Here is a 26,928-nt window from a genome sequence, read left to right on the forward strand (position 1 = left end):
TGGCTCTCCTAGAATTCGGGACAAATCCCTGCTGTCGATTGCGATTGGTGGAACCCTTCAGAAGCTTCTAGATGAGCAGGGTGCCTCTCAGGTTTCAGTTTATTTTTTTGGGACAGAGCTGAAGAAGGCTTGAGGGTGGATCTCTCTCAGAAACTCCCGTTGGAGGATGTGTTTTCTCAGCTGAGCTGGTAGGCATTCTCTGTCATACTTTCTCCAAGTTAGTTTTGATTGGAAATGCAGAATTGAGCAGAATCCTTTTGAATCTCTCTCCCAGAAGTCGTGGAATTATCTCTCAGATCTTAGCTGGAACTCCCTTCGGGTAAACAGAGCGGTTAGTGAGCATTCAGAGCCTGAAGATACAGCTAGGGAAGGGGAACTTTCCAGATTCCTCTCCCATTAAAGTTACCAAACTAATCGAAGGCCTCGCGAAAACCATTGCTCTGATATTCTGTTTAAGTGGGTCAAGCTATTGGTGAGACTGCTGAAGCTGACCACATATCAGAATCTGAGCAGATCTGCGGTGCATCTTCCGTGGGTAAGGTTCAGATTAACACAAATTGCAGCGTGTCCCTCCAGGGGTTCCCACAGCTTGAGTGGCCCAGCTTGAAAATCCAAACCAACTGATGGCTTTCAACACCTTGTATTCTGAAGAGATCACCACCTACAAAGACCACTACTTCAGCAGCAAAGAAACATCTCATGCCCTTTTAGTCCCTGTTATTTTTTAACCTTTCCTCCCCCCCCCCCCCTCCACTGTCTGTCTTGTGTATGTCTGAGTGGAGGGTGGGGTGGGGTTTGGAGAATAATTAGATTGGTTGACCATTATTCCATTCTTATCATTATATGTTAATATTTTACTCGTGTTATAAATAAACAGTTTTGTTAATAATTTACTTACAAATCTGGTGCCTATAACTCATTGGAACAGTCAACGATCTCAGAAAGATACACAAATATGTTGGTGAATTCACTTATGTTGGGGCTCCGGGGTCAGTGGGGCTGGAATTGACTGTGAGCTTGCCCAGGGTGTCGTGACAACTGCCTCTAATGCCTTCATAACCTTCCTGAAGTGCGGTGATATCGTCAGTTGAGACAGAACCGTTATTTTATAAAGGTTTAACATCACTTCCTGTTTTTTTTAAACTCAATACCCCTATCAATAAAGCCTAGGGTGTTGCATGCTTTATTAACCATTCTCTCAACCTGTCCTGCCACATTCACTGATTTATGCACAGATACATCCTCTGCTTCAGCATCCCATGTAGAGTTCGACCTTTTATTTTACATTGTCCCGCTGCGCTCTTTTACCAAAATGAATCGATTCACACAACTCGGCATTAAATTTCCTTCCAATAGTCTGTCCATTCCACCTACTGGTCTGTGTCCTTTTCACATGATCCTCCTCACAGTTCACAGTACTTTCAAGTTTAGTATCGTCCACAGATTTTTTAAATTGTGAAGAGGAAGAGTGCTGATACTGATCCCTAGGGATTTCCACTATAAATCATCCTCCAGTCCAGCTTTGGTCATTGTCTGTGCGGAGTCTGCACATTCTCCGCGTGTCTGCGTGGGTTTCCTCCGGGTGCTCCAGTTTCCTGCCACAAGTCCCTAAAGACGAGCCGTTAGGTGAATTGGACATTCTGAATTCTCCCTCTGTGTACCCGAGCAGGCGCCAGAATATGGCGACTGGGGGCTTTTCACAGTAACTTCATCGCAGTGTTAATGGAAGACTACTTGTGACAATAAAGATTTTTTTTTAAAAACAACTGTTCTCTGTTCCTCTTTTTCTCCTGTCACTCAAACAATTTTGTATCCGCATTGCTACTGTCCTTTTTATTCCACAAGCTCTAACTTTGCTCTCAAGTATTTTCAAATGCCTTTTCGAAGTCCATTTGTGCCACATCAACAGCATTGCTCTCATCAACCCTCCCTGTTACTTCATCAAAAACCTCAAGCAATTTAAACACTATTTTTCCTAAACAAATTAGGAGAGGTGTAAAACGGTCTGCCAGTTCACTACCAAGGACTGGTTTAGCTCACAAGGCTAAATCGCTGGCTTATAAAGCAGACCAAGCAGGCCAGCAGCACGGTTCGATTCCCGTACCAGCCTCCCCGGACAGGCGCCGGAATGTGGCGACTAGAGGCTTTTCACAGTAACTTCATTGAAGCCTACTCGTGACAATAAGCGATTTTCATTCATTTCATCAACTATTTTACGGTATCACACAAAGTCAAATGGCCCCTTTGATTGCAGGTTTTCATTTTGTAAAACATTTATTTCTATATATATATATATATATGTAATAAGAATTCAAACATTTGTTTTTCTGCCATGAATATCCCCAATCAAGGTGTCACAATCATAATCAATAATTACCTGTTGCAAGTTGGAGAACATGGCACAACGTTATAATGTTTAGATAATGAGTGCGATTTACTGGCCATGTCCTGCCGGCATCTGGTCGGGATGTGGCCAGTAGATCCCAGGAGGGGCCTCTCCCTGGATTCCCAATAGTCATTATGCTGCGTGAGATCTCCTGAGACGGGACCCAGTCTCGCAGAGCTAAGTGAGTTTAGAAACCCACTTAACTCTGCTGACGCCGGATCGAATGACTACCTGGCATCTACCAGCCTCGCTGAGGAGACCCCAGCCATCTGCCGGTTAGCACTGGTCCCCACATATTGGACCCGGCGAGAGGGTACTTGGGGGGCAAGGGGGAATCTCCCAGGCAATTGGAGGCTCCCGGTTGGTTGATCTCTGGGAAGGCTGGTATACTGGCATTGCTGGTGCAACCCAGGCACCTTAGCACTGCCAGCCTAGCACCCTGGCAGTGCCCTGCCAGTGTGAGGTGAGGCACAGGGAGATGCGGCAGGTCACATAGGGGTTAGAGAGATGAAGGTGCCATTTAAAAATGGCGTCCCAATCTCTTCCTGCACGGAGGAGTTCCACTGGTCAGATCTCCTCGGTACAGGAAATGACACCAAGTGTGACCTCAGAGGGAGTGTTCTCTGCTGGGGCCCTAAATAGCAACAGAGTGCAGTTAGATAATGGGGTTGATAGATGGTGGGAATCACCCCACTAATCCTGCCCATAATGGACCCTTATTTTTTTTTATTGGATTGCACCCAATACCTTTTTCAGGAGGCCTGTGTTCTTATTTCATAACATCAGCACGTTAACATGACACATTTAATGGGGAATTTCAGCTAATCTTCCCTAAAAGTTAAAGCAAGAAAGTAAAAGAATTGCCAGGTATTTATGTGTCTGCCCATCTCTGATAACACACCTTATGTCAACCTTGGACCTCTATCATTTTAATTGACTGTTCAAATAGGCAAAAGTAGGCTCTGTGAATACCTTCCCGTAAATGTCACATTGAAAGTATTTACCAGAATAAAAATTATTCTGCACTTTTTCTATAATAAATTTGAAGATAAGATCTTTTTTCTTTGGTTATTAATTTTTGAATGCTATCCAGTTTCCTGCTTCAACTTGTAATTTGTTTGCCACGTTTACTTTCTTGAAGTAAACTGAGAGGGTAAAAGTAACCTCAATTCATGTTCTTCTGCTGTAGGAAAGGCTGGTGTTCACTGCCTGCCTTCGGTATCAGTACCAAGGACTTGATGAACCTGTGGAAGAAACCAAGGAGGTAGATGTAGGCAAACCGCTCATTGCAAAGCTGGACATCCATCGCACCATCAGGAGGAACAGCTGCCTAGTGACTTGTCCTATTCCTCACAGTCCATTGCACAGCCCAGTCCACAGCCCGTCTCACAGTCCAGTGCGGAGCATGGCCTACAGTCCAGAATTTGAGCGTTACCACCATCACAACCAACATTATCAAGATAACTCTTTTCTAGGAGTCTACAACCCAAACTCGGCCATGATGGGTGCAATGGGCTGCACCATTTCTTCCGACAGCTGTAAATACACCACATACCCATGCATGACCGACTGGGGTCAAAGACATCACTTCTGTAGTAGCAACATAAGGGAAATCAATATTCCTGTTGAGAATGATATCAATGATCTGCAATCTGATTTCACTGACTGCCTGCAGTTCACCGAGCATTAATGCACAAATAGTTATTCTGATTATACTGAGGAGGATTTTCCACTGAAGCCAGCCTGGCTCCCGCTGACAGTAGCAAAATGTTGAATATATCCACCATGGTGACATGCAGATGATGAGATCATCCAATGTATTTCTCATCATTTAGACACTAATAACACTGGGCAGAATGAATGCCAAGCAGCCAGAATTTCTAAGGCCCTAGAAAGGAGTTTTTAAAAGTTACTGAGCTGCGTAAATCAATGTTACCAAAATCAGGTCAGTTCCTGACTTATGGTCAGGATCAGGTATGCAGAAATTTCTAGTCTTATAGTGGGAATTAATTATTGTGTCGTTAACTGATGTACTTCAGTTGTTTTCTATTCTGCGTTCAGCAGACATTCTATATTCTCAACATGTACTTATCATGTACTTATCACAATTTATAGGAAAGTTTAGGTGAAGGACCATGGTCTATGTGCAGAAGATCACAAAACTTAAAAGAATTGGAGCAAAAGATGGAGTAAGTCAGAAAGTGGTGGTGACGACATTCTAAAATTGGGTATAAAAACCTTTTCGGTTTCGGGAGGAAGAGAACACAGTGTGAGTGAGACATGCCATAGTTTTCAAAATCCATGGAAAGGAGGAGTTAGAGCAGGAGATGCTGTTGTTAATCTTGATTTCAACACAATGAGAGCACAGTGGTTTTTACTCATCAAACACTTGCGATAATGAATCACTTTCAGCCCCCATATATTCATTCCTAAATTTATTTTTGAACTAAAATCAAAATCATTGCCCGGGCACTCGAGAGTTATTTTGTTTACTATTTTCAAGTCACTAGGACCTAATTAACTGCACACTAGGGTTTTAGTGGAAGTGGCTGCAGAGATAATGGACACATTGGTTGAAAGTTTTCAGAACTCGCTGAATTCCAGGAGGATACCGAAAGATTGGAAAACAGCCAATGTGACTCCTTTGTTCAAAAGGGGGGAAAGGCAGAAGGCAGGGAACTATAGGTCAATTAGTTTAACATCTATTATTGGCAAGCTGAATCAAAGAGGAAATATCTCATCATTTAGGAAAGCTGAATATAATCAAACCTAGTCAACATGTTTTAATGGAAGGGAAAATCATGTTTGACAAATTTGCTCAAAATCTTTGAGGATGTAACAGGGAGAGTAGATAGAGGGGAACCTGTAGATGTCATATATTTAGATTTCTAAAAGGCATTTGATAAGGTGCCGCTTAAGAGGCTGGTGCAAAAAGTAAAAGCTCCTGGGATTGGAGGAAGTGTGTTAGCATGTATTGAAAACTGTCTTTGACACATAAAACAGAGAGCTGGGCGAAATGGAAGAGTAGAATGATGTAACTAATGGAGTATCGCAATGATCAGTTCTTGGCCCGCAATTGTTCACAATTTGCATTAATGGCCTGGAGGAAGAAACAGAGTATAAGGTTTCCAAATTTGCCGATGATACGAAAATAGGTGGGAGGGCATGTTGTGATGAGGATATTGTGATCCTGCAATGGAATATAGCTAGATTGGGTGACTGGGTGAAAACCTGGCAAATGGAGTATAATATGGGCAAGTGTGAGGTCGTGGACTTCAATGGGAAAAATCAAAAAGGCAGATTATTATCTAAATGGAGAGAGACTGCAGGTGAGTGAAGAACAGGGAGATCTAGGTGTATATCACAAAAAGCTAGCAGGCAGGTCCAAAAATAATTAAACGGGCAAATGGCATTTTGGCCTTTATTGCAAAGAGGTTAGAGTTTAAAAATACGGAGGTTTTAGAGTTGTTGGTGAGGCCTCACCTGCAGTACTGTATAGTTTTGGTCCCCTTACCTAAAAATAGATATTGTAACATTGGAGGCAGTCCAAAGCAGATTCACCAGGCTAATTCCTGGGCTGAGAGGGCTGTCCTATCAAGAGACGTCTGGGTCTGTATTCCTTGGAGTTTAGAAGAGTGAGGGGTGACCTTAGTCAAACGTATAAGATCCTGAGGGGGCTTGACAGGGTAGATGGTGAGATGTTTTCACTAGTGGAGAGTCTCAAACAATGGAACATTGCTACAAGATAAAGGGTCAGTCTTATAAAACTGAGGTGCATAGAAATTTCTTCTCTTAGAGGGTGGTGAATCTCTGGAATTTTCTGCCCCGGAGGTAGTGGAGGCTGGATCATTGGCAGTATTTAAAGTAGAGGTGGATAAATACTTGATATGGCACAGAAAAGGTCTGCCATAATCAGCCTTTCTCCCATTTTGGGGCAGTTGATTCGGGGGCAGGAAATTCCATGGGAGTTCCAAAACTTGGTTACGTGATGTGATTTCCCAATCCAATTGTGCCCACCCACTGCCAATGATGCAATGGGAATCCCGATGTTGAATGTCGGGATCCCCATTTGAATACATGAATATATAATCATATGGGGTTTACGCCTGATCGTCTCCCCTCCCGGTTAGGTTGTCCATTGGTGGTGACATGAATCAGAACAGGTCTACCACAATGTGGTTGTTGGGGCAGGGGGTAGGGAGTGGTTTCTATTTTTGTGTTTTTGTACCGGGTGCCCTTTAAAAATGCACCCTGGTTTTTTACAACTGAAGTTGCTGGCGAGGTTGCTTTGTGAGATGTAAATGTCGTACAGGAGGCTCCCATGAGAGTTCAGATCAGACTAAACTGGCAGCAGGTGGAAAGACAGTGAGAAAAAATGTTTCTGAATGTTATGCCCTCACTATCATCTTGCCCCCTGCGTGTGTGTCTACTAGTGGATACAAGCTCATGCTAATTAATGCCCACCATCTGCCCACCATATTGAACCATCTGCCCAAAGAGTTGGAATTAATTCCCTGGGGAAACAGAATAAGCAGTCTTGGAGCTAATTAGAGGGAACACTCTGCAAAACACCTTGGGCGCAATTGCAATTCTCTCTTTCCCCCACCCCCCCATGCTGGGTGGGAGAATCGCAGGGGGGCCGGGCGAGTCCTGCCACACCACCCCGGCACTCGCACGCGATTCTCCCATCCCCCCCAAAACGGCATGCCGAGATTTACGACAGGCCGCTCGGAGAATCGCCGCTTGCCGTTTATATATGGAATTCCTTGCCCAGTGAAGCAGTTGAGGCTCCTTCATTACATGTTTTTAAGGTAAAGATAGATAGTTTTTTGAAGAATAAAGGGATTAAGGGTTATGGTGTTCGGGCCGGAAAGTGGAGCTGAGTCCACAAAAGATCAGCCATGATCTAATTGAATGGCGGAGCAGGCTCGAGGGGCCAGATGGCCTACTCCTGCTCCTAGTTCTTATGTTCTTATGTTCTTATAACGGGCGAGCGGCGATTCTCCGGCCCAGATGGGCCGATCAGCCTGCCCAATACGACGTTTTCACGCCGGCGCCAACCACACCTGGTCGCTGCTGGCGTGAACAGCGTGCGACCGCTGTGTAGGCGGGCTGTGGGGGGGGGAGGGAGGATCGAGCACCAGGGGGGCGCTCAGAAGGGGTCTGGCCCGCGATCGGTGCCCACCGATCGGCAGGCCGGCCAACCTGCGCATGCGCGGGTGACGTCATTTTACGTGGCGCCGCTCCTAGCCCCCCGGGGGTGGGAGAATAGGGGGCGAGGAGCAGCCTCCGACGCCGGAGTGAAACACTCCGGTTTTCACTCCGCCGTCGGTACTTAGTCTCCTGTTGGGAGAATCCTGCCCCCTGACTTCCTAAAACAAACAAGTTTCAGACAATTATATTTTCCAGGGATGCTTTATTAGACATCCTGAACTAAAATATCTCCTGCCAGATATGTTGCTCTACCTGTAAGAATATTGTACCCTCGAGGACTAGAAAGTATTATTTCTATCCATTGGGCATTTAATCAAAGGTTTGAAATGAATTCACCATTTTATCTTGTGTGCCATTTAATAGAAGACTTAATGTGTCGGACACCATGAAATACACATTTACTGTATACCATCAGTGCGAAAAAGCTCAGAGTGAATTGCCATCCGGTTACACTTTGAGCTACCTTTCAGTTCCCATTGACCTGGAAAATGCTGCCAAGGTTTTCAATTTCAAACCAAGCAAAGGTTGACAGTGAGACGAGAAAACAAATCTCAAAAACGAATTGAGCTATACTTTCTGAACGCAAAAATTAAAAAGAGCTTTCTTTTACATTGTGCCTTTCATGACCACAGGATGTGTTAAAGTGGGTTACAGTACTTCTGAAGTGTTGTCACTGTTGTAACACGTGTGACACGGCACCCGGTTTGTGCACAGAAAGCCCCACAAGCAGCGATCATGACCAGTAGACTAATGATTGTCGGAAAGAAAATCAGCTTTCATTTCACGCTGCTGGCACAGACTCCGTTCATTTCATACGTACACCACAGCTAGCCTAATTTTAACCGGATTGGAAAGAGTAGTAGAGAAAGGTCTGCTAAAAGTGCAAGTGTTTCTGCCTTGAAATGTACAATGACTTCTGCTTCCAACAATTCCACAAATTTCCCATCTTCTGCATGAAAAGTGCTTTTGTGATTTGTAGTGATCATCTCCACTGCCAGTCAGGCTGAATAACGAATAGACACCATGATCATCGTTCATGAACATTGAACCTGAAGAGTTGTATTAAACTTGAAACCTAAAGTATTTGGGGAAATTCAGAGTTATTAAATGTTACAGTTGTTGTATTTGATGCAAAACAGATGTTTTGTGTACTGCATTATGCCGAAGAATGTAAGATTAGGTCGACACACAGTACTTCATACAAATGTTCTTTTGTGGTGTCTCTTCGCTATTTTCATGGGAACTTAAACTTTTTAAAAATTAACTAATTAATTTCTGTATTAAAATAGTAAACCAAGCAATGCTGTGCACTATATGAAGCATTTCTACACTAACATCATGCGGCCTGTTTCTCTTACCACTCATGTTAATGAGTTTTTCTAGTAACATTTTTTGCCGTTCTTCTATATCAGGTTATTCAATAAAGTACGTAAAGTGCCTACTTACTTTATATAAAGTTATCATACCCAAAAGTAGTGATCCCAAGTCAACTGCTGATTCAAGGATTGGTATTTCGTGAAATAGAAATTAACATTTGCTGCAAAATTCCCAGAGTTATATAGAGCAAAAATGATAATATCTGAGCATGTTCATCACGCATGTTTCTGCTTCTGCTGCTGCTGAAGTTGTGTCGGCTTCACAGACTAACAGCCCTATTTCACCAACATTTGTACGAGTAGTCCTGACAACATTGTTGATGCACTGCCTTGGAAACAAGTGTTCTTTAAAGTATGTGGGTGGCTACGTCATGTTCTGTTATTGCCAGAAGGTACCAGGTACTGGTTCCTGTCAACTGCCACCAATCCATTCCATATTTTATCAAACATGATCAGTCTATTTTTCCCCCTCCATTCCAAATCTTTAATCAAGGAATTAGTGCTGGTGGATTTCCAATAGTGATTTGTGCAGAATCTTGCAACGTGTCTTTGGATCGATCTATTCTTGTTTACAAAAACGTGCGAGGTAGGTGGATTGGCCACGCTAAATCGCCCCTTAATTGGACAAATTGCACACTCCAGGATTGGATGAACAAATGCCTGATAAGCTGTAACTCTTTTAAGGGCTGGTTTAGCACAGTGGGCTAAACAGCTGGCTTGTAATGCAGAACAATGCCCGCAGCGCTGGTTCAATTCCCGTACCGGCCGCCCCGAACAGGTACCGGAATGTGGCAACTAGGGGCTTTTCACAGTAACTTCATTGAAGCCTACTTGTGACAATAAGCAATTATATTATTATAGCTCTTGATATTTTTGTTGCAATACCAGAGATTCATTCTCAGAAATCCAAGACTCTGGGCGAGGTTTTCTGTGCCTAATCATGCTGTGGGGTTTTCCATGGCAGATGCAGCGAGCTGGTGTTTGTGAGGGCCACGAAGAGTCCAACACGAGTTTGTAAGTCAAACAAAACTTAGCTTTATTTACACTGCACCAGTGGTTCACTGCTGGTCTTCTCTCTAGCCGGCACCTAACTGGCCTGCTTAATTTAGACAACAGAAAAGGTTAATTATTACCCCGGCCCTTATCAAAGGAGCTCATATTCCCCAAGATCCATGGGGTAACCAATAGTACCTACCCAATGGGAACTGTGCAGGTTACAACATGGTCCCATCAAAGTCTGCAAATTTTTACACAGCTCGTCCATCCCTCCAACAGAGAGTCCGCTGCGGGGATCAACTTCGGCAGGACCAGAAGATCCAGCCGGCGGAAATGGGCAGAAAATCCCACCCTCTGTTTGCTTTGGTTGTTATCAGCTGAATGTGGAATCTCCTTTGAAGATTGTTTTTAAAACATTAACCTCCAAGTACGGTTGTGTACCTACCTACTGGAGAATTTGATTCCAAATTTTATCTGTTAGTGGATCTTTTTTTGTTGATAATGCACATTAAAGGGCGGCACGGTGGCGTAGTTGTTAGCATTGCTGCCTCATGGCGGCAAGGGCCCGGGTTCGATCCCTGCCCCAAGTCACTGTCTGTGTGGAGTTTACACATTCTCCTCGTGTTTGATTGGGTATTGTTCCAACAACTCAAAGATGTGCAGGATTGGCCACGCTAAATTGTCCCTTGGAAAAAAATGAATTGGATACTTTAAATTTAAGAAAAAAGATAATGCGCATGACTTAGCAGTTTTCGAATGCCATTTCCCATTTTATACGTTTCTTATTTTCCTTGCAATGCAGACCAGTTCCACTGAGGTATGAATTGTTAGCTTCAGGCTCTAGAATTGACATGAGGCACCTATCATGATTTTGCTGGCTTTAACTTGTTGCTGCTATGTCTGAGATAACATTTAAAGACAATCCAACTGATTAGCATAAAGATCTTTGTGCGTCAAGATATTTAACTTTCATTTCAACTATTGTCACCAACAGTTCCAAGGTATGTTTAACCAAAACTGTTGGAAACGAGGCCTCTGGGAACTTTCAAACATTTAGAACATAGAACATAGAACGATACAGCGCAGTACAGGCCCTTCGGCCCTCAATGTTGCACCGACATGGAAAAAAAAAACGAAAGGCCATCTAACCTACACTATGCCCTTATCATCCATATGCTTATCCAATAAACTTTTAAATGCCCTCAATGTTGGCGAGTTCACTACTGTTGCAGGTAGGGCATTCCACGGCCTCACCACTCTTTGCGTAAAAAACCCACCTCTGACCTCTGTCCTATATCTATTACCCCTCAGTTTAAGGCTATGTCCCCTCGTGCTAGCCACCTCCATCCGCGGGAGAAGGCTCTCGCTGTCCACCCTATCTAACCCTCTGATCATTTTGTATGCCTCTATTAGGTCACCTCTTAACCTTCTTCTCTCTAACGAAAACAACCTCAAGTCCATCAGCCTTTCCTCATAAGATTTTCCCTCCATACCAGGCAACATCCTGGTAAATCTCCTCTGTACCCGTTCCAAAGCATCCACGTCCTTCCTATAATGAGGCGACCAGAACTGTACGCAATACTCCAAATGCGGCCGTACTAGAGTTTTGTACAACTGCAACATGACCTCATGGCTCCGGAACTCAATCCCTCTACCAATAAAGGCCATGACACCATAGGCCTTCTTCACAACCCTATCAACCTGGGTGGCAACTTTCAGGGATCTATGTACATGGACACCGAGATCCCTCTGCTCATCCACACTACCAAGAATTTTACCATTAGCCAAATATTCCGCATTCCTGTTATTCTTTCCAAAGTGAATCACCTCACACTTCTCCACATTAAACTCCATTTGCCACCTCTCAGCCCAGCTTTGCAGCTTATCTATGTCCCTCTGTAACCTGCAACATCCTTCCGCACTGTCTACAACTCCACCGACTTTAGTGTCGTCTGCAAATTTACTTACCCATCCTTCTGCGCCCTCCTCTAGGTCATTTATAAAAATGACAAACAGCAACGGCCCCAGAACAGATCCTTGTGGTACGCCACTCGTAACTGAACTCCATTCTGAACATTTCCCATCAACCACCACTCTCTGTCTTCTTTCAACTAGCCAATTTCTGATCCACATCTCTAAATCACCCTCAATCCCCAGCCTCCGTATTTTCTGCAATAGCCGACCGTGGGGAACCTTATCAAACGCTTTACTGAAATCCATATACACCACATCAACTGCTTTACCCTCGTCCACCTGTTCAGTCACCTTCTCAAAGAACTCGATAAGGTTTGTGAGGCATGACCTACCCTTCACAAAACCATGCTGACTATCCCTAATCATATTATTCCTATCTAGATGATTATAAATCGTATCTTTTATAATCCTCTCCAAGACTTTACCCACCACAGACGTTAGGCTCACCGGCCTATAGTTACCGGGGTTATCTCTACTCCCCTTCTTGAACAAAGGGACCACATGCCAATGATGACCTAAAAATCAAAGCCAAAGGCTCAGCAATCTCTTCCCTGGCTTCCCAGAGAATCCTAGGATAAATCCCATCAGGCCCCGGGGACTTATCTATTTTCACCTTGTCCAGAATTGCCAACACTTCTTCCCTACGCACCTCAATGCCATCTATTCTAATAGCCTGGGTCTCAGCATTCTCCTCCACAATATTATCTTTTTCCTGAGTGAATACTGACAAAAAGTATTCATTTAGTATCTTGCTTATCTCCTCAGCCTCCACACACAACTTCCCACCACTGTCCTTGACTGGCCCTACTCTTACCCTAGTCATTCTTTTATTCCTGACATACCTATAGAAAGCTTTTGGGTTTTCCTTGATCCTACCTGCCAAAGACTTCTCGTGTCCCCTCCTTGCTCGTCTTAGCTCTCTCTTTAGATCCTTCCTCGCTTCCCTGTAACTATTAAGCGTCCCAACTGAAACTTCACGCCTCATCTTCACATAGGCCTCCTTTTTCCTCTTAACAAGAGATTCCACTTCTTTGGTAAACCACGGTTCCCTCGCTCTACCCTTTCCTCCCTGTCTGACTGGTACGTACTGATCAAGAACACGCAATAGCTGTTCCTTGAACAAGCTCCACATATCCAGTGTGCCCAACCCTTGCAGCCTACTTCTCCAACCTACACATCCTAATTCATGTCTAATGGCATCATAATTGCCCTTCCCCCAGCTATAACTCTTGCCCTGCGGGGTATACTTATCCCTTTCCATCACTAATGTAAAGGTCACCGAATTGTGGTCACTGTCTCCAAAGTGTTCACCTACCTCCAGATCTAACACCTGGCCTGGTTCATTACCCAAAACCAAATCCAAAGTGGCCTCACCTCTTGTTGGCCTGTCAACATATTGTGTCAGAAAACCCTCCTGCACACATTGTACAAAGAACGACCCATCCAATGTACTCGAACTATATATTTTCCAGTCAATATTAGGAAAGTTAAAGTCTCCCATAACAACTACCCTGTTACTTTCGCTCTTTTCCAGAATCATCTTCGCCATCCTTTCCTCTACATCTCTAGAACTATTAGGTGGCCTATAGAAAACTCCCAGCAGGGTGACCTCTCCTTTCCTGTTTCTAACCTCAGCCCATACTACCTCGGAAGAAGAGTCCCCATCTTGCATCCTTTCTGCCACCGTAATACTGTCCTTGACTAGCAGCGCCACACCTCCCCCTCTTTTGCCCCCTTCTCTGACTTTACTAAAACACCTAAACCCCGGAACCTGCAACAACCATTCCTGTCCCTGCTCTATCCATGTCTCTGAAATGGCCACAACATCGAAGTCCCAGGTACCAACCCATGCTGCCAATTCCCCTACCTTATTTCGTATACTCCTGGCATTGAAATAGACACACTTCAAACCACTGACCTGAACACTGGCACCCTCCTGCGAAGTCAAATCTGTGCTCCTGACCTCTCTACTCTCAATCTCTCGCACCCCAAAACTACAATCCAGGTTCCCATGCCCCTGCTGAATTAGTTTAAACCCCCCCAAAGAGTACTAACAAATCTCCCCCCCAGGATATTGGTGCCCCTCAGGTTCAGATGTAGACCATCCTGTCTATAGAGGTCCCACCTTCCCCAGAAAGAGCCCCAGTTATCCAGAAATCTGAATCCCTCCCGCCTGCACCATCCCTGTAGCCACGTGTTTAATTGCTCTCTCTCCCTATTCCTCATCTCACTATCACGTGGCACGGGCAACAACCCAGAGATAACAACTCTGTTTGTTCTCGCTCTGAGCTTCCATCCTAGCTCCCTAAAGGCCTGCCTGACATCCTTGTCCCCTTTCCTACCTATGTCATTAGTGCCAATGTGGACTACGACTTGGGGCTGCTCCCCCTCCCCCTTAAGGACCCGAAAAACACGATCCGAGACATCACTTACCCTTGCACCTGGGAGGCAACATACCAAACGTGAGTCTCTCTCGCTCCCACAAAATCTCCTATCTGTGCCCCTGACTATTGAGTCCCCAATTACTAATGCTCTGCTCCTCTCCCCCCTTCCCTTCTGAGCAACAGGGACAGACTCCGTGCTAGAGACCTGCACCCCATGGCTTACCCCTGGTAAGTCGTCCCCCCCACAAGTATCCAAAACGGTATACTTGTTACTCAGGGGAACGACCGCAGGGGGTCCCTGCACTGACTGCTTCTTCCCAGTCCCTCTTACAGTTACCCATCTATCTCCAGTCTTTGGTGTAACTACTTCCCTGAAGCTCCTATCTATGACCACCTCTGCCTCCCGAATGATCCGAAGTTCATCCAACTCCAGCTCCAGTACCATAACTCGGTCTTGTAGGAGCTGGAGCTGGCTGCACTTCCTGCAGGTAAAATCGGCAGGGACACTAACGGCATCCCTCACCTCAAACATCCTGCAGGAGGAACATTGCACTACCTTCCCTGCCATACCACTTAATTTCAACCAAGTTCTGGTAAACAAATATAAAACAAATAAAAAATAAAAAATAAAAAAATAATAATATAATATAGCACTTACCTGCTCACACCAATGGGTCTTATTATTAGGTTAGAGGAGGAGGGCGGGTGGGAGACACTACACGTGTAGTGTCTCGGGTATCCTCTCCACCAGAATTTATTGGCTAGGAGAAAATCCTTCCCAGAAGTCCGCGGGTCGTACTTCCGGTTCCCGCCTTATATTATCTTTGCTCCCACTGGCACCCCGCCGCTCTTATCTTTTCAATGTCCCAGCTGTCTTACCTCTCGCGCTCTTTTCAATGTCCCTGCTGTCTCTCCTCTCGCGCTCTTTTCAATGTCCCAGCTGTCTTACCTCTCTCGCTCTTTTCAATGTCCCGGCTGTCTCTCCTCTCGCACTCTTTTCAATGTCCCAGCTGTCTTACCTCTCGCGCTGTTTTCAATGTCCCTGCTGTCTCTCCTCTCGCGCTGTTTTCAATGTCCCTGCTGTCTCTCCTCTCGCGCTCTTTTCAATGTCCCAGCTGTCTTACCTCTCTCGCTCTTTTCAATGTCCCGGCTGTCTCTCCTCTCGCACTCTTTTCAATGTCCCAGCTGTCTTACCTCTCGCGCTGTTTTCAATGTCCCTGCTGTCTCTCCTCTCGCGCTGTTTTCAATGTCCCTGCTGTCTCTCCTCTCGCGCTCTTTTCAATGTCCCAGCTGTCTTACCTCTCGCGCTGTTTTCAATGTCCCTGCTGTCTCTCCTCTCGCGCTGTTTTCAATGTCCTGGCTGTCTCTCCTCTCGCGCTGTTTTCAATGTCCTGGCTGTCTCTCCTCTCGCGCTCTTTTCAATGTCCCGGCTGTCTCTCCTCTCGCGCTGTTTTCAATGTCCCTGCTGTCTCTCCTCTCGCGCTGTTTTCAATGTCCCTGCTGTCTCTCCTCTCGCGCTCTTTTCAATGTCCCAGCTGTCTTACCTCTCGCGCTCTTTTCAATGTCCCGGCTGTCTCTCCTCTCGCACTCTTTTCAATGTCCCAGCTGTCTTACCTCTCGCGCTGTTTTCAATGTCCCTGCTGTCTCTCCTCTCGCGCTGTTTTCAATGTCCTGGCTGTCTCTCCTCTCGCGCTCTTTTCAATGTCCCAGCTGTCTTACCTCTCTCGCTCTTTTCAATGTCCCGGCTGTCTCTCCTCTCGCACTCTTTTCAATGTCCCAGCTGTCTTACCTCTCGCGCTGTTTTCAATGTCCCTGCTGTCTCTCCTCTCGCGCTGTTTTCAATGTCCCTGCTGTCTCTCCTCTCGCGCTCTTTTCAATGTCCCAGCTGTCTTACCTCTCTCGCTCTTTTCAATGTCCCGGCTGTCTCTCCTCTCGCACTCTTTTCAATGTCCCAGCTGTCTTACCTCTCGCGCTGTTTTCAATGTCCCTGCTGTCTCTCCTCTCGCGCTGTTTTCAATGTCCCTGCTGTCTCTCCTCTCGCGCTCTTTTCAATGTCCCAGCTGTCTTACCTCTCGCGCTGTTTTCAATGTCCCTGCTGTCTCTCCTCTCGCGCTGTTTTCAATGTGTACTATTAACTATATGCACGAGGAGCACAGTGGTTAGCACTGCTGCATCACAATGCCAGAGACCCGGATTCGAACCCAACTTTGGGTGACTGTTTGGAGCTTTCACTTTCCCCCCGTGTCTGCGTAGGCTTTTTCCGGATGCTCCGGTTTCCTTCCAAAGCTGTGCAGGATAGATGGATTGGCCAATGCTAAATTGCTCCTTAGTGTCCAATGGCTAGGTTGGGTTCCAGGTATACAGCAGGGATGTGGGCCTAGGTAGGATGCTGTTTCAGAGGGTCAGAGCAACTTGATGGGCCGAATGACCTCCTGCACGAGGGATTCAATGATTCTATAAGCACAAAGCTCCTTCCAGTAGCATCCCTCTCTGGGTTCTGCTCGCACATGATTAAACAGTCGTGATGATGTATATTAGCTATTGCATAATAACAATTAACCATTAATATTATTTTATTTACCTTCTTTATAGTTAATATCACTTCCAGGATTAATATTTCTCTTTCCATCTCCTGTCCCATTCCTTAAAAATCATATTTAAGATCTAAAAAGGCAATTTGTAGTAGTCATCAATTTTCCTTATTCTTGCTGTTAAAAATTACTGTATTGAACAGAAAGAAATAACACTGTAATATATTTCATATTATCTGAACATGGTTGCAATCTTCTCCATCCTGGGTCACAATATATTCTGTGACATTCTTAAAAATAGATGCGGAGTTATTTTGCACTTCTTCTGAATTTTATCTGGTGTTTTAGAAACAGGCATTGTCGTACTTCAGTGTGACATTTCAAGATAACCGCTCTTGATTTTAAAAGATAAAGTTGATCAAGTACTGGAATCTAGCAATGAGTCTTATCAGGAAAACGTAATGGAACTTTCTTGAGACTGCAACTTCCTGTTCTTGCCTCTTTTGACTTTGTCAAACAACTACTTTTAAAAAAACTATTTTGTTAAAGGCATTTTGCATATGTACATGAAAATATCAGAAGACCAAACATCAACAGGAACAGAGAATACAGGCCCCCAACACCCCTGATATGACACCCCTACACACCCTGCCTGTTTAATCTTCCCCCTTATCTCCGCCCCCTCTCCCCCCACTGACACCTCAGTTAAGCTTGAAGAAACTGATAAACAGCCTCCATCTCTGGGTGAATGCCTCCTCTATGCCCTCTGTAAGGCAAACTTAACCTTCTCCAAATGCAGGTCACTCAGCCACACTCCTGCCTTCTGCGTCTCCGAGTCCCGTCCGGGCTATCAGGGAGGCAAAGGCCAAAACATTGGTCTCTTTCTCCCCACCTGGACTCCCAGATCTTCCGACATGCCAAATATACCCATCTCCGAACTCGGGGCCAGCCCACATCCAGAATGTCAGACACGACATCCGAGAACCTGTGCTGAGAACCCCCTCAGCTCGGACACATCCAGAACATGTGCACCTGATTCACAACCCCCCCCCCCCCCCCCCCAACACACATACACACTGCCCACACTTATCCTCCACCTCCTCAAAGAACTACCTCATCCTCAGAACCGTCATGTGGGCCCCACGCACAACCTTAAACTGGATCAGGCTTAACTTTGCACACGACAAGGACGGGTTCATCCTGCATGGGACTTCTTTCCAGGTCACGGCCCCCACCTCCTCCTCCCTTTTATTCTTGATCTCCCCCACTGAAGCGCCCTCCTTCTCCATCAATTCCCCATAAATGGCTGACACTCTCCCCTCCCCAATATCATCCTCCGACACAGCTTGCCCTACAGCAAGCTCCAAGAAGCACGGCACTTCTCTCCTCGCAAAACCCCTCATGTGCAGGTATCAGAAACCATTCCCTTTAGGCAGTTCATACATTTCCCCCAGGCCTGTAAATTTGTCCTATATAAACAAGTCCCTAAAGTACTCCATTCCCATCAGCCACCAAACCCGGAACCTCGTATCCAGCCCGGCCAGCACAAACCTGTGGTTGTTACATATTGGCGCCCACAACGACATGCCCTCTAAACCGAAGTATTGCCTGCACCAGCTCCAAACCTGCACGGCTGAAACCACCACCGGGCTCACAGAGTACCAGACTGAACAGAACGGAAGGGGTGCCAACAACAGAACCCTCAAACCCGTCCGCCGCCACAACGTTTCCTCTATCCACCCTCACACTGACCCCTCCTCCACTGCCCATTTCCTAACCATTGCATAATTCACCGCCCGATAATAGTTCACCAAACTCGGCAATGCCAGCCCCAACCCCCTCACCCCCTCTCCATAAACACCCTCGTCACCCATGGGGCTGTTCACCTTAAAAAAGGGCTTGCGAACAAAGATGGGGAGTTATTAGAACACAAACAGAAACGTGCGCATGCCCGGCTAGTGACAGCGGCAACACGTCCCACCTCTTGAAATACACCTTCATTCCATCCACCAGTCGTTCCAAGTTCAATTTATGTAACTGCGCCCAACTCACCACTACCTGAATTCCTAGATACCGAAAACACGGCGCTACCGCCCGGAATATCAATTCCCCTAACCTCTTCTCCTGCCCTCTGGCATTAACCAGGAACACATCGCTCTTCCCCATGTTCAATTTATACCCCAAGAGGAGTCCAATTACCTAAGAAACTCCATGATCCTTTCAAGGCTGCCCACCAGGTCTGAGATTTTTAACAAAAGATCATCCACATACAAAGATGTGGAGATGCCGGCGTTGGACTGGGGTGAGCACAGTAAGAAGTCTTACAACACCAAAGTCCCAACAGGTTTGTTTCAAATCGCTAGCTTTCGGAGAACTGCTCCAACCTCAGGTGAACTCAGTATCACCACCAGCAGCAACCAACCCTCCCCGGAACCACAGTAGAAAACAATACAGGGAAATCTATTGTCAACTTGTAGGACTACACCCTTCAACCGGACGAAATCGAAGATCTCAGCAGTGGGCTCAATTTCTGCACCACCACCAAAATGGACCCCATCGGTTTTGCCGCAGACACGGAGGAATTCATCAGGCGAATGAGGCTCCGGGAATTCTTCCACAGATTACAAGAGGCCGACAGTGAACTCAATGAGTCAACCAATGAACCGGAACAGTAGACCGAGAGATCTGCGGTGCGGCAACCGACGAGGAAAGAGTTGAATTGGAGCCCTCCAGAAGGCCGCTGCCCTAGACTCGACATGTATGCTCAAGCCGGCAGTCGCATCAATGCCAGATACATCAGTCACATTCACAAGACAGCCCCCAATGTCACCCAAGCACAATGCAACGCCATCCGCGCTCTCAGGACCAACCGCAACATTGTCATCAAACCAGCAGACAAAGGAGGGGCCACCGTCATACTGAACAGAACGGACTACTGCAAAGAAGTGTAATGACAGCGGTTGGACGCCGCTTTGTGCAGGGGCACCAGTTTGGCAGCCCTGGTTACGGTGCCCCTGCCGCTCCCGTCAGCACGGTACTCCTCCAGCCCTATAGTGGTGGCGACTTTGCGGATCTGGGGCCAATGGAGAAGGCACGTGGGGAAGGTGAGAGCATCAGTTTGGTCCCCTATTTGCGCCAATCACCGGTTTGCCCCGGGGAATATGGACGGTGGGTTCCGAGCATGGCGGAGGGCTGGGATTGAGAGGATGGGGGATCTGTTTTTAGACAGGAGTTTCCCGAGCATGAGGGCTCTGGAGGAGAGATTTGGGCTGGCGCGAGGGAATTATTTCAGGTACTTTCGTGACTTTCTACACAGACAGATTCCATCCTTCCCACGCCTGCCACTTAGGGGTATCCAGGTCAGGGTAGTGTCCAGAGGATGGGTATGGGAGGGGAGGGTCTTGGATATATATAAAGAACTTATGGGGGCTGAGGAGATGCAGACCGAAGAGCTGAAGCTTAAGTGGGAAGAGGAGTTTGGAGGTGGGATAGAAGAAGGCTTATGGGCGGAGGCGTTGAGCAGGGTAAACGCGAACGCAACATGTGCCAGGCTCAGCCTGATCCAATTCAAGGTCATCCACCGGGCCCACGTGACAGTGGCCCGGATGAGCAAATGCTTTGGGCTGGAGGACAGATGCGCCAGATATGCGGGAGGACCAGCGAACCATGCCCCCATGTCTAAAACTCAGGGGGTACTGGCAGGTATTCGCGGACGTTAGTCCCTGGTACTGAAAACAAAGGTGGCGATGAGTCCAGAGGTGGCAATTTTTGGGGTTTTGGAGGACCAGGGAGTCCAGGAGGAGAGAGAGGCCGACGTTTTGGTCTTTGCTTCCCTGGTAGGCCGGCGACGAATTCTGCTGGCGTGGAGGGACTCAAAGCCCCTGAAGTCGGAGGCCTGGCTATTGGACATGGCGAGCTTCCTCAGGATAGAGAAAAATAGGTTCGCTCTGAGAGGGTCACTGTCAGGGGTCGACCGGCGGTGGCAACCATTTATCGATTTCTTCGCAGAAAATTAATTGTCAGCATTGGGGGGGTTAGGATAACGTAGATTAGGTGGTTAGTTAGGTGGATCCTTCTGGGATGAGAACAGTTTTTTTGCACTATGCTGATTGTTCTTTGAATATTGTTTTGTATTGTTGTTTGTTATGCCAAAATGCCTCAATAAAATTGTTTATCAAAGAAAAAGAAGTGCAATGACAACTCAACAACCAGGAACACTACATACAGTTACCCACAGATCCGACGAAGGAACACACCTGCCCACTCAACAGACTGATCAAGACCTTGGATCCAGGCTTTCAGAGAACCCGACGTGCTCTCATCCCACGTACTCCCCACGTTGGAGATCTCTACTGCCTCCCGAAAATACACAAGGCCAATACACCAGGCTGTCCTTTCGTATCAGGCAATGGGACGCCCAGCTTCTATTGCGACACGATGGACTTCCTACAGAAACTCAGCACCCATGGACCAGTTGAACCAGGAACATTCCTCGTCACAATGGACGTCTCGGCACTCTACACCATCATTCCCCATGACGACGGCATTGCTGCAACAGCCTCAGTACTCAACACCGACAACTGCCAATCTCCAGACGCAATTCTACAACTCATCCGCTTCATTCTGGACTACTCTCCAAAATCAGTTGCATTCTTGGACACACTCATCTCCATCAAGGATGGTCACCTCAGCACTTCGCTTTTCCGCAAGCCCACGGATAACCTCACGATGCTTCACTTCTCCAGCTTCCCCCCTATGGACAAGCCCTCCGTATACACAGGCTCTGCTCAGACGAGGAGGAGAGTAACAGACGACTACAGACACTGAAAGATGGCCACGTACGAATGGAATATGCGCTCGACTCATCGATCGACAGTTCCAACGCGCCACAGCAAAAAACCCACTGACCTCCTCAGAAGACAAACACGGGACACAACCGACAGAGTACCCTTCATTGGCTAGTACTTCCCCGGAGTGGAGAAACAACAACATCTTCTTCACAGCCTTCAACACATCATCGATGAAGATGAACATCTAGCCAAGATCATCCCCACACCCCCACTACTTGCCTTCAAACAACCGTGCAACCTCAAACAAACCATTGTTTGCAGCAAACTAGCCAACCTTCAGACCAGCAACCGCGACACCACACAACCCTGCCATGGCAATCTCTGCAAGATGTGCCAGATCATCGACATGGGTACCACCATTAGACGTGAGGACACCACCCACCAGCTACACGGTACATACTTGTGCGACTCGGTCAATGTTGTCTACCTCATACGCTGCAGGAAAGGACGTCCCGAAGCGTGGTACATTGGCGAGACTATGCAGATGCTGCGACAACGGATGAAAGAGCATTGCACGACAATCGCCAGGCAGGGATGTTCCCTTCCAGTCGGGGAACACTTCAGCAGTCAAGGGCTTTCAGCCTCTGATCTCCAGGTAAGCGTTCTCCAAGGCGGCCTTCAGGACATGCGACAACGTAAAATCGCCGAGCAGAAACCTATAGCCAAGTTCCACACACATGAATGCGGCCTCAACCGGGGCCTTGGATTCATGTCGCATTACATTCACCCCCCCACCATCTGACCTGGGCTTGCGAAATCCTACCAACTGTCCTGGCTTGAGACAATTCACAACTCTTTAACCTGGGGTTACCCCTATCTCTGGATCTGTAAAGACTTAATTACCCACAAATGCTCGCATTCAAAGCATTGTCTGGCATCTTTGACTTTGTCTATCTATATATATATGTTTCTGGAACATACCTCTTCATTCACCTGGGGAAGGCTAGTGATTTGAAACAAACTTGTTGGACTTTAACCTGGTGTTGTAAGACTTCTTACTGCACATACAATGAGACTGTGCTCGGCCCACCCCACTCAATCCCTTTCCAATCCCTTGCACTCTAAGTGCCATTGTAAGCGGCCCTATCACCAACGTGAAGAGCAATGGGTACAGCAGACAGCCCTGCCTCATCCCCAGTGCAACCCAAAGTACCCCAAGCTCCTATTCATCCGGACACTAGCCATCAGCGCCCCATACAGCAGCCAAACCAAATCCACAAACCCCTGACCTAAGCCGAATCGGGGAACACTTCAGCAGTCAAGGGCATTCAGCCTCTGATCTCCAGGTCAGCGTTCTCCAAGGCGGCCTTCAGGACGCGCGACAACGCAAAATCGCTGAGCAGAAACTTATAGCCAAGTTCCACACACATGAGTGCGGCCTCAACCGGGGCCTTGGATTCATGTCGCTTTACATTCATCCCCCTCCATCTGACCTGGGCTTGCGAAATCCTACCAACTGTCCTGGCTTGAGACAATTCACACCTCTTTAACCTGGGGTTACCCCTATCTCTGGATCTGTAAAGACTTAATTACCCACAAATGCTCGCATTCAAAGCATTGTCTGGCACCTTTGACTTTGTCTATCTATATATATATGTTTCTGGAACATACCTCTTCATTCACCTGGGGAAGGCTAGTGATTTGAAACAAACTTGTTGGACTTTAACCTGGTGTTGTAAGACTTCTTACTGCACATACAATGAGACGATGAAGATTTAAACTATGGCTTTAATCAGCTAGTTGTTAGTCCGGTGGTCGACTGCAGAGGAAGGCCGTCCGCCGGGAAACCTGGGTACTTATACCCCGCCTCGGAGGCGGGTTCTACTTGCCTCTCGACCAATTGGTGAGCAGTCACATGACTAGTCCCAGCCAATCAGACGAGAGACACATGACCAGCCAGAGCCAATGGGAAACCAATGCTCTGCACCAATGGCAGTGCTCCCACTCATATCACCACACTATCATCATCACTTGCCGTTTGAGGAGCTGCTGGACCTTGGACGTCCTGACACATGGCTCTGACTTCTTGACCGAGGCCTTTCACTGTGGCTGCCATCCTTTCAGCGTTGGCCTGGGAGCCACACATTGCCGGCAACATCTCCTGCATCTGAAGGCGATTGGCCTCCTCCAGCTGTACTTGCAGGTTGTTGCTGACACCCCCTTGCTGCAGCTTCTGCACCAGTGATGGGATCATCTTTTCCAGAAGGTGAGGCTTCCAGCACTCAGTTTCTGCCATCTCCTTGCAGGCTTTGGCCATTATTGATGGCTGCTGTCAGGCAGAACGGTGGCGCAGTGGTCAGCACTGCTGCCTCACGGCGCCGAGGGCCCAGGTTCGATCCCGGCTCTTGGTCACTGTCCGTGTGGAGTTTGAACATTCTCCCCGTGTTTGCGTGGGTTTTGCCTCCAAAACCCAAAGATCTGCAGGGTAGATGGATTGACCACGCGAAATTGCCCCTTAAACGGGAAAAATTAATTGAGTACTGTAAAATTTATTTTTTTGAAAATAATTGATGGCTGCCAGCCCTGCCCCACCTTGGGGAAGAGGGTGTCCTTGCTCATCTCAACCACATCTAGAATTATGTTTGTCATAATATACACACAAGTATATGATGGTGTCTAAGTATGTTTAACAGTTGGTAGTTCAATAAAATAGAGTTGCATTTATTCAAGTGTCTCTCTCACTGCTATGGTAAATGGAGTCCTCGCAGACACAGCATACCCAACACATCATGGTACCAGAGCGTGATGTTAGAGTTTGAAGGACCTACCTTGAGATAGTCTGCCTTTGACCAGCGATCAGCCATCCGGTAATATGGACAGCGTCTGCCCTCCCCCCGCCGCTCCGCGTCGCCATAAACCTCGGTGCCAACTGGAACATTTTTAAGCAGAAGTTTCAACTGTATCTCGAAGCCACCGACCTCGAAGCCGCATCGGATGCCAGAAAGATTGCTCTCTTCCTCTCTACAGCCGGGGACCATGCTATCCAAATTTTTAACTCCCTCACCTTTGCTGAAGGCGAGGACAAGTCCACGTTCAAAACAGTCCTGCTGAAGTTCGACAGCCACTGTGACATCGAAGTCAACGAGAGCTTTGAACGCTCCGTATTCCAACAGAGGCTTCAGGGTAAGGATGAACCTTTTCAATCATTCTTAACCCATCTCCGTATCCTCGCGCAATCCTGTAACTACGGCTCCACCTCCGACTCCATGATCCCCGACCAGATCGTTTTCGGGGTCCACTCCGAACCCCTTCGCCAGCAGCTCCTTAAAGTGAAGCAGCTCACCCTCGCCATCGAGACCTGCTTCCTACATGAGCACGCTAATAACCGGTACTCCCATATTAAGGCGGCAGAGATGGCGCGACAAGGCCCCCACGAAGCGGAGCGGATGCAGGCCGTAAAACAGCTCCAGGGCCTGAGGCTGGATGAGGGCAGCCATTTCACGCGCTTTTCCCGGGCTCCAGCTCATGCGCGCAACGACCGAGGGGACGGCGAGGCCGAGGACCGAACTGCGCAGGTACGCACATCGTTCGACCGCACCGCGCATGTACGGTGGCGCACGGAATGTCCCGACGTCGGCGCCATGACGTGCAACAACTGTGGCTCCTCCCACTTAAAGCGGCAATATCCCGCGAAATCTCGACGCTGTCTCCAGTGTGGCAAGTTTGGACACTACGCAGCCTGTGCAGAGCTACTCAACTGCCCACCTCACATTGGCCCCAGCAGCAGCGCAAGAACGTCTGGTCCGTGCAGCAACCTGTTGCAGATTCCGACTCCGACATGGTTCCAGATCCCGACACCGAACATCTCACATCCCCATTCCGGGTGGGCATCATCACCTAGCATACAATGCTTTCCTCAAGAAAGGCCAAGCCCCCCCCAGTGCTGAGCATTGATCCGGACGACGAGTGGTGTGCCACCCTTACGGTCAACAAATCTCGCATCCGATTCAGGCTGGACACCGGCGCTTCAGCCAACTTCATTTTGCAGTCTGACCTGGATAACATCCATGTCAAGCAGAACATGCTTCCATCGGCCTGCCAGCTTCTCGACTACAATGGCGATGCCATTTCAGCCAGTGGCTCATGCCACCTTGTGTTGCTTAAGAGCCACCCTGCATTTCAAAATTGTTGGGTCCAACAAAGCTTCCTTGCTCGGTGCTCAGGCATGCAAGATCCTGAATCTCGTACAGCGAGTTCACTCCATGACGCTTGCTGAGGCATCAGCCTCGCCGGATGCCGACTTCCAAACACAATTGAATGACATCATTGCACAATACCACAGCATCTTCGAGGGTATGGGCACACTCCCCTACACGTACAAAATTCTTTTGAAACCGAATGCCACGCCTGTGGTTCATGCACCCCGTCGGGTGCTGGCACCCCTTAAGGACCGCCTCAAGCAGCAGCTGCAGGACCTCCAGGACCAGGGCGTCATTTCTAAGGTTACGGAACCCACGGACTGGGTTAGCTCCATGGTTTGTGTCAAAAAACCGTCAGGGGAACTGCGCATTTGCATCGACCCCTAAGATTTGAACCGTAACACCATGAGGGAACACTACCCTATCCCAAAGCGCAAAGAGATCACCTGCGAAATGGCTCTCGCCAAATTTTTCAGGAAGTTGGATGCCTCCAAGAGGTTTTGGCAGATACAACTTGACGCATCTAGTCGAAAGCTCTGCACTTTTAACACCCCGTTTGGCCAGTATTGTTACAACCGGATGCCCTTTGGCATCATCTCCGCCTCGGAGGTGTTCCGCTGAATAATGGAGCAAATGATGGAGGGCATTGAGGGGGTGCGGGTGTATGTCGATGACATCAATGTCTGGTCCATGACTCCGCAGGAACACATCGATCGACTCAAGCGAGTGTTCCAGAGGATCCACGAGCATGGCCTCCGACTCAACAGAGCCAAATGCTCGTTCGGTCAAGCAGAAATAAAGTTCCTCGGTGATCATATTTCGCAGTACGGTGTGCAGCCAGATGCAGATAAGGTGTCGGCGATCAACGCTATGAAGACCCCGAAGGACAAGAAGGCGGTCCTCCACTTCCTGGGGATGGTCAACTTCCTTGGGAGGTTTATCCCCAACCTTGCATCTCACACCACAGCTCGCCGTAATCTTGTAAAGAAAACCACCGACTTCCAGTGGCTCCCCGCTCATGGGCGAGAGTGGCGTGAACTCAGGGCGAAACTCACCAAGGCCCCGGTATTGGCATTCT

At 47.5% G+C, this 26,928-nt stretch overlaps 1 protein-coding gene across 1 annotated transcript in view; it reads left to right on the forward strand.

Moving 5' to 3' along the window:
• Nucleotides 1–7,071, forward strand: part of malt1 (MALT paracaspase 1) — a 142,218-nt gene extending 135,147 nt beyond the window's left edge. Inside the window, exon 17 of the mRNA XM_038790594.1 lies at nt 3,576–7,071. Within this exon, the coding sequence (XP_038646522.1) occupies nt 3,576–4,076 (501 nt within the window). The 3' untranslated portion in view covers nt 4,077–7,071. The remainder of the gene's footprint in view (nt 1–3,575) is intronic.
• The last annotated feature ends 19,857 nt before the right edge of the window (nt 7,072–26,928 follow it).

The sequence above is a fragment of the Scyliorhinus canicula genome, chromosome 3 (assembly GCF_902713615.1).
Source record: "Scyliorhinus canicula chromosome 3, sScyCan1.1, whole genome shotgun sequence".
Taxonomy (NCBI): domain Eukaryota; kingdom Metazoa; phylum Chordata; class Chondrichthyes; order Carcharhiniformes; family Scyliorhinidae; genus Scyliorhinus; species Scyliorhinus canicula.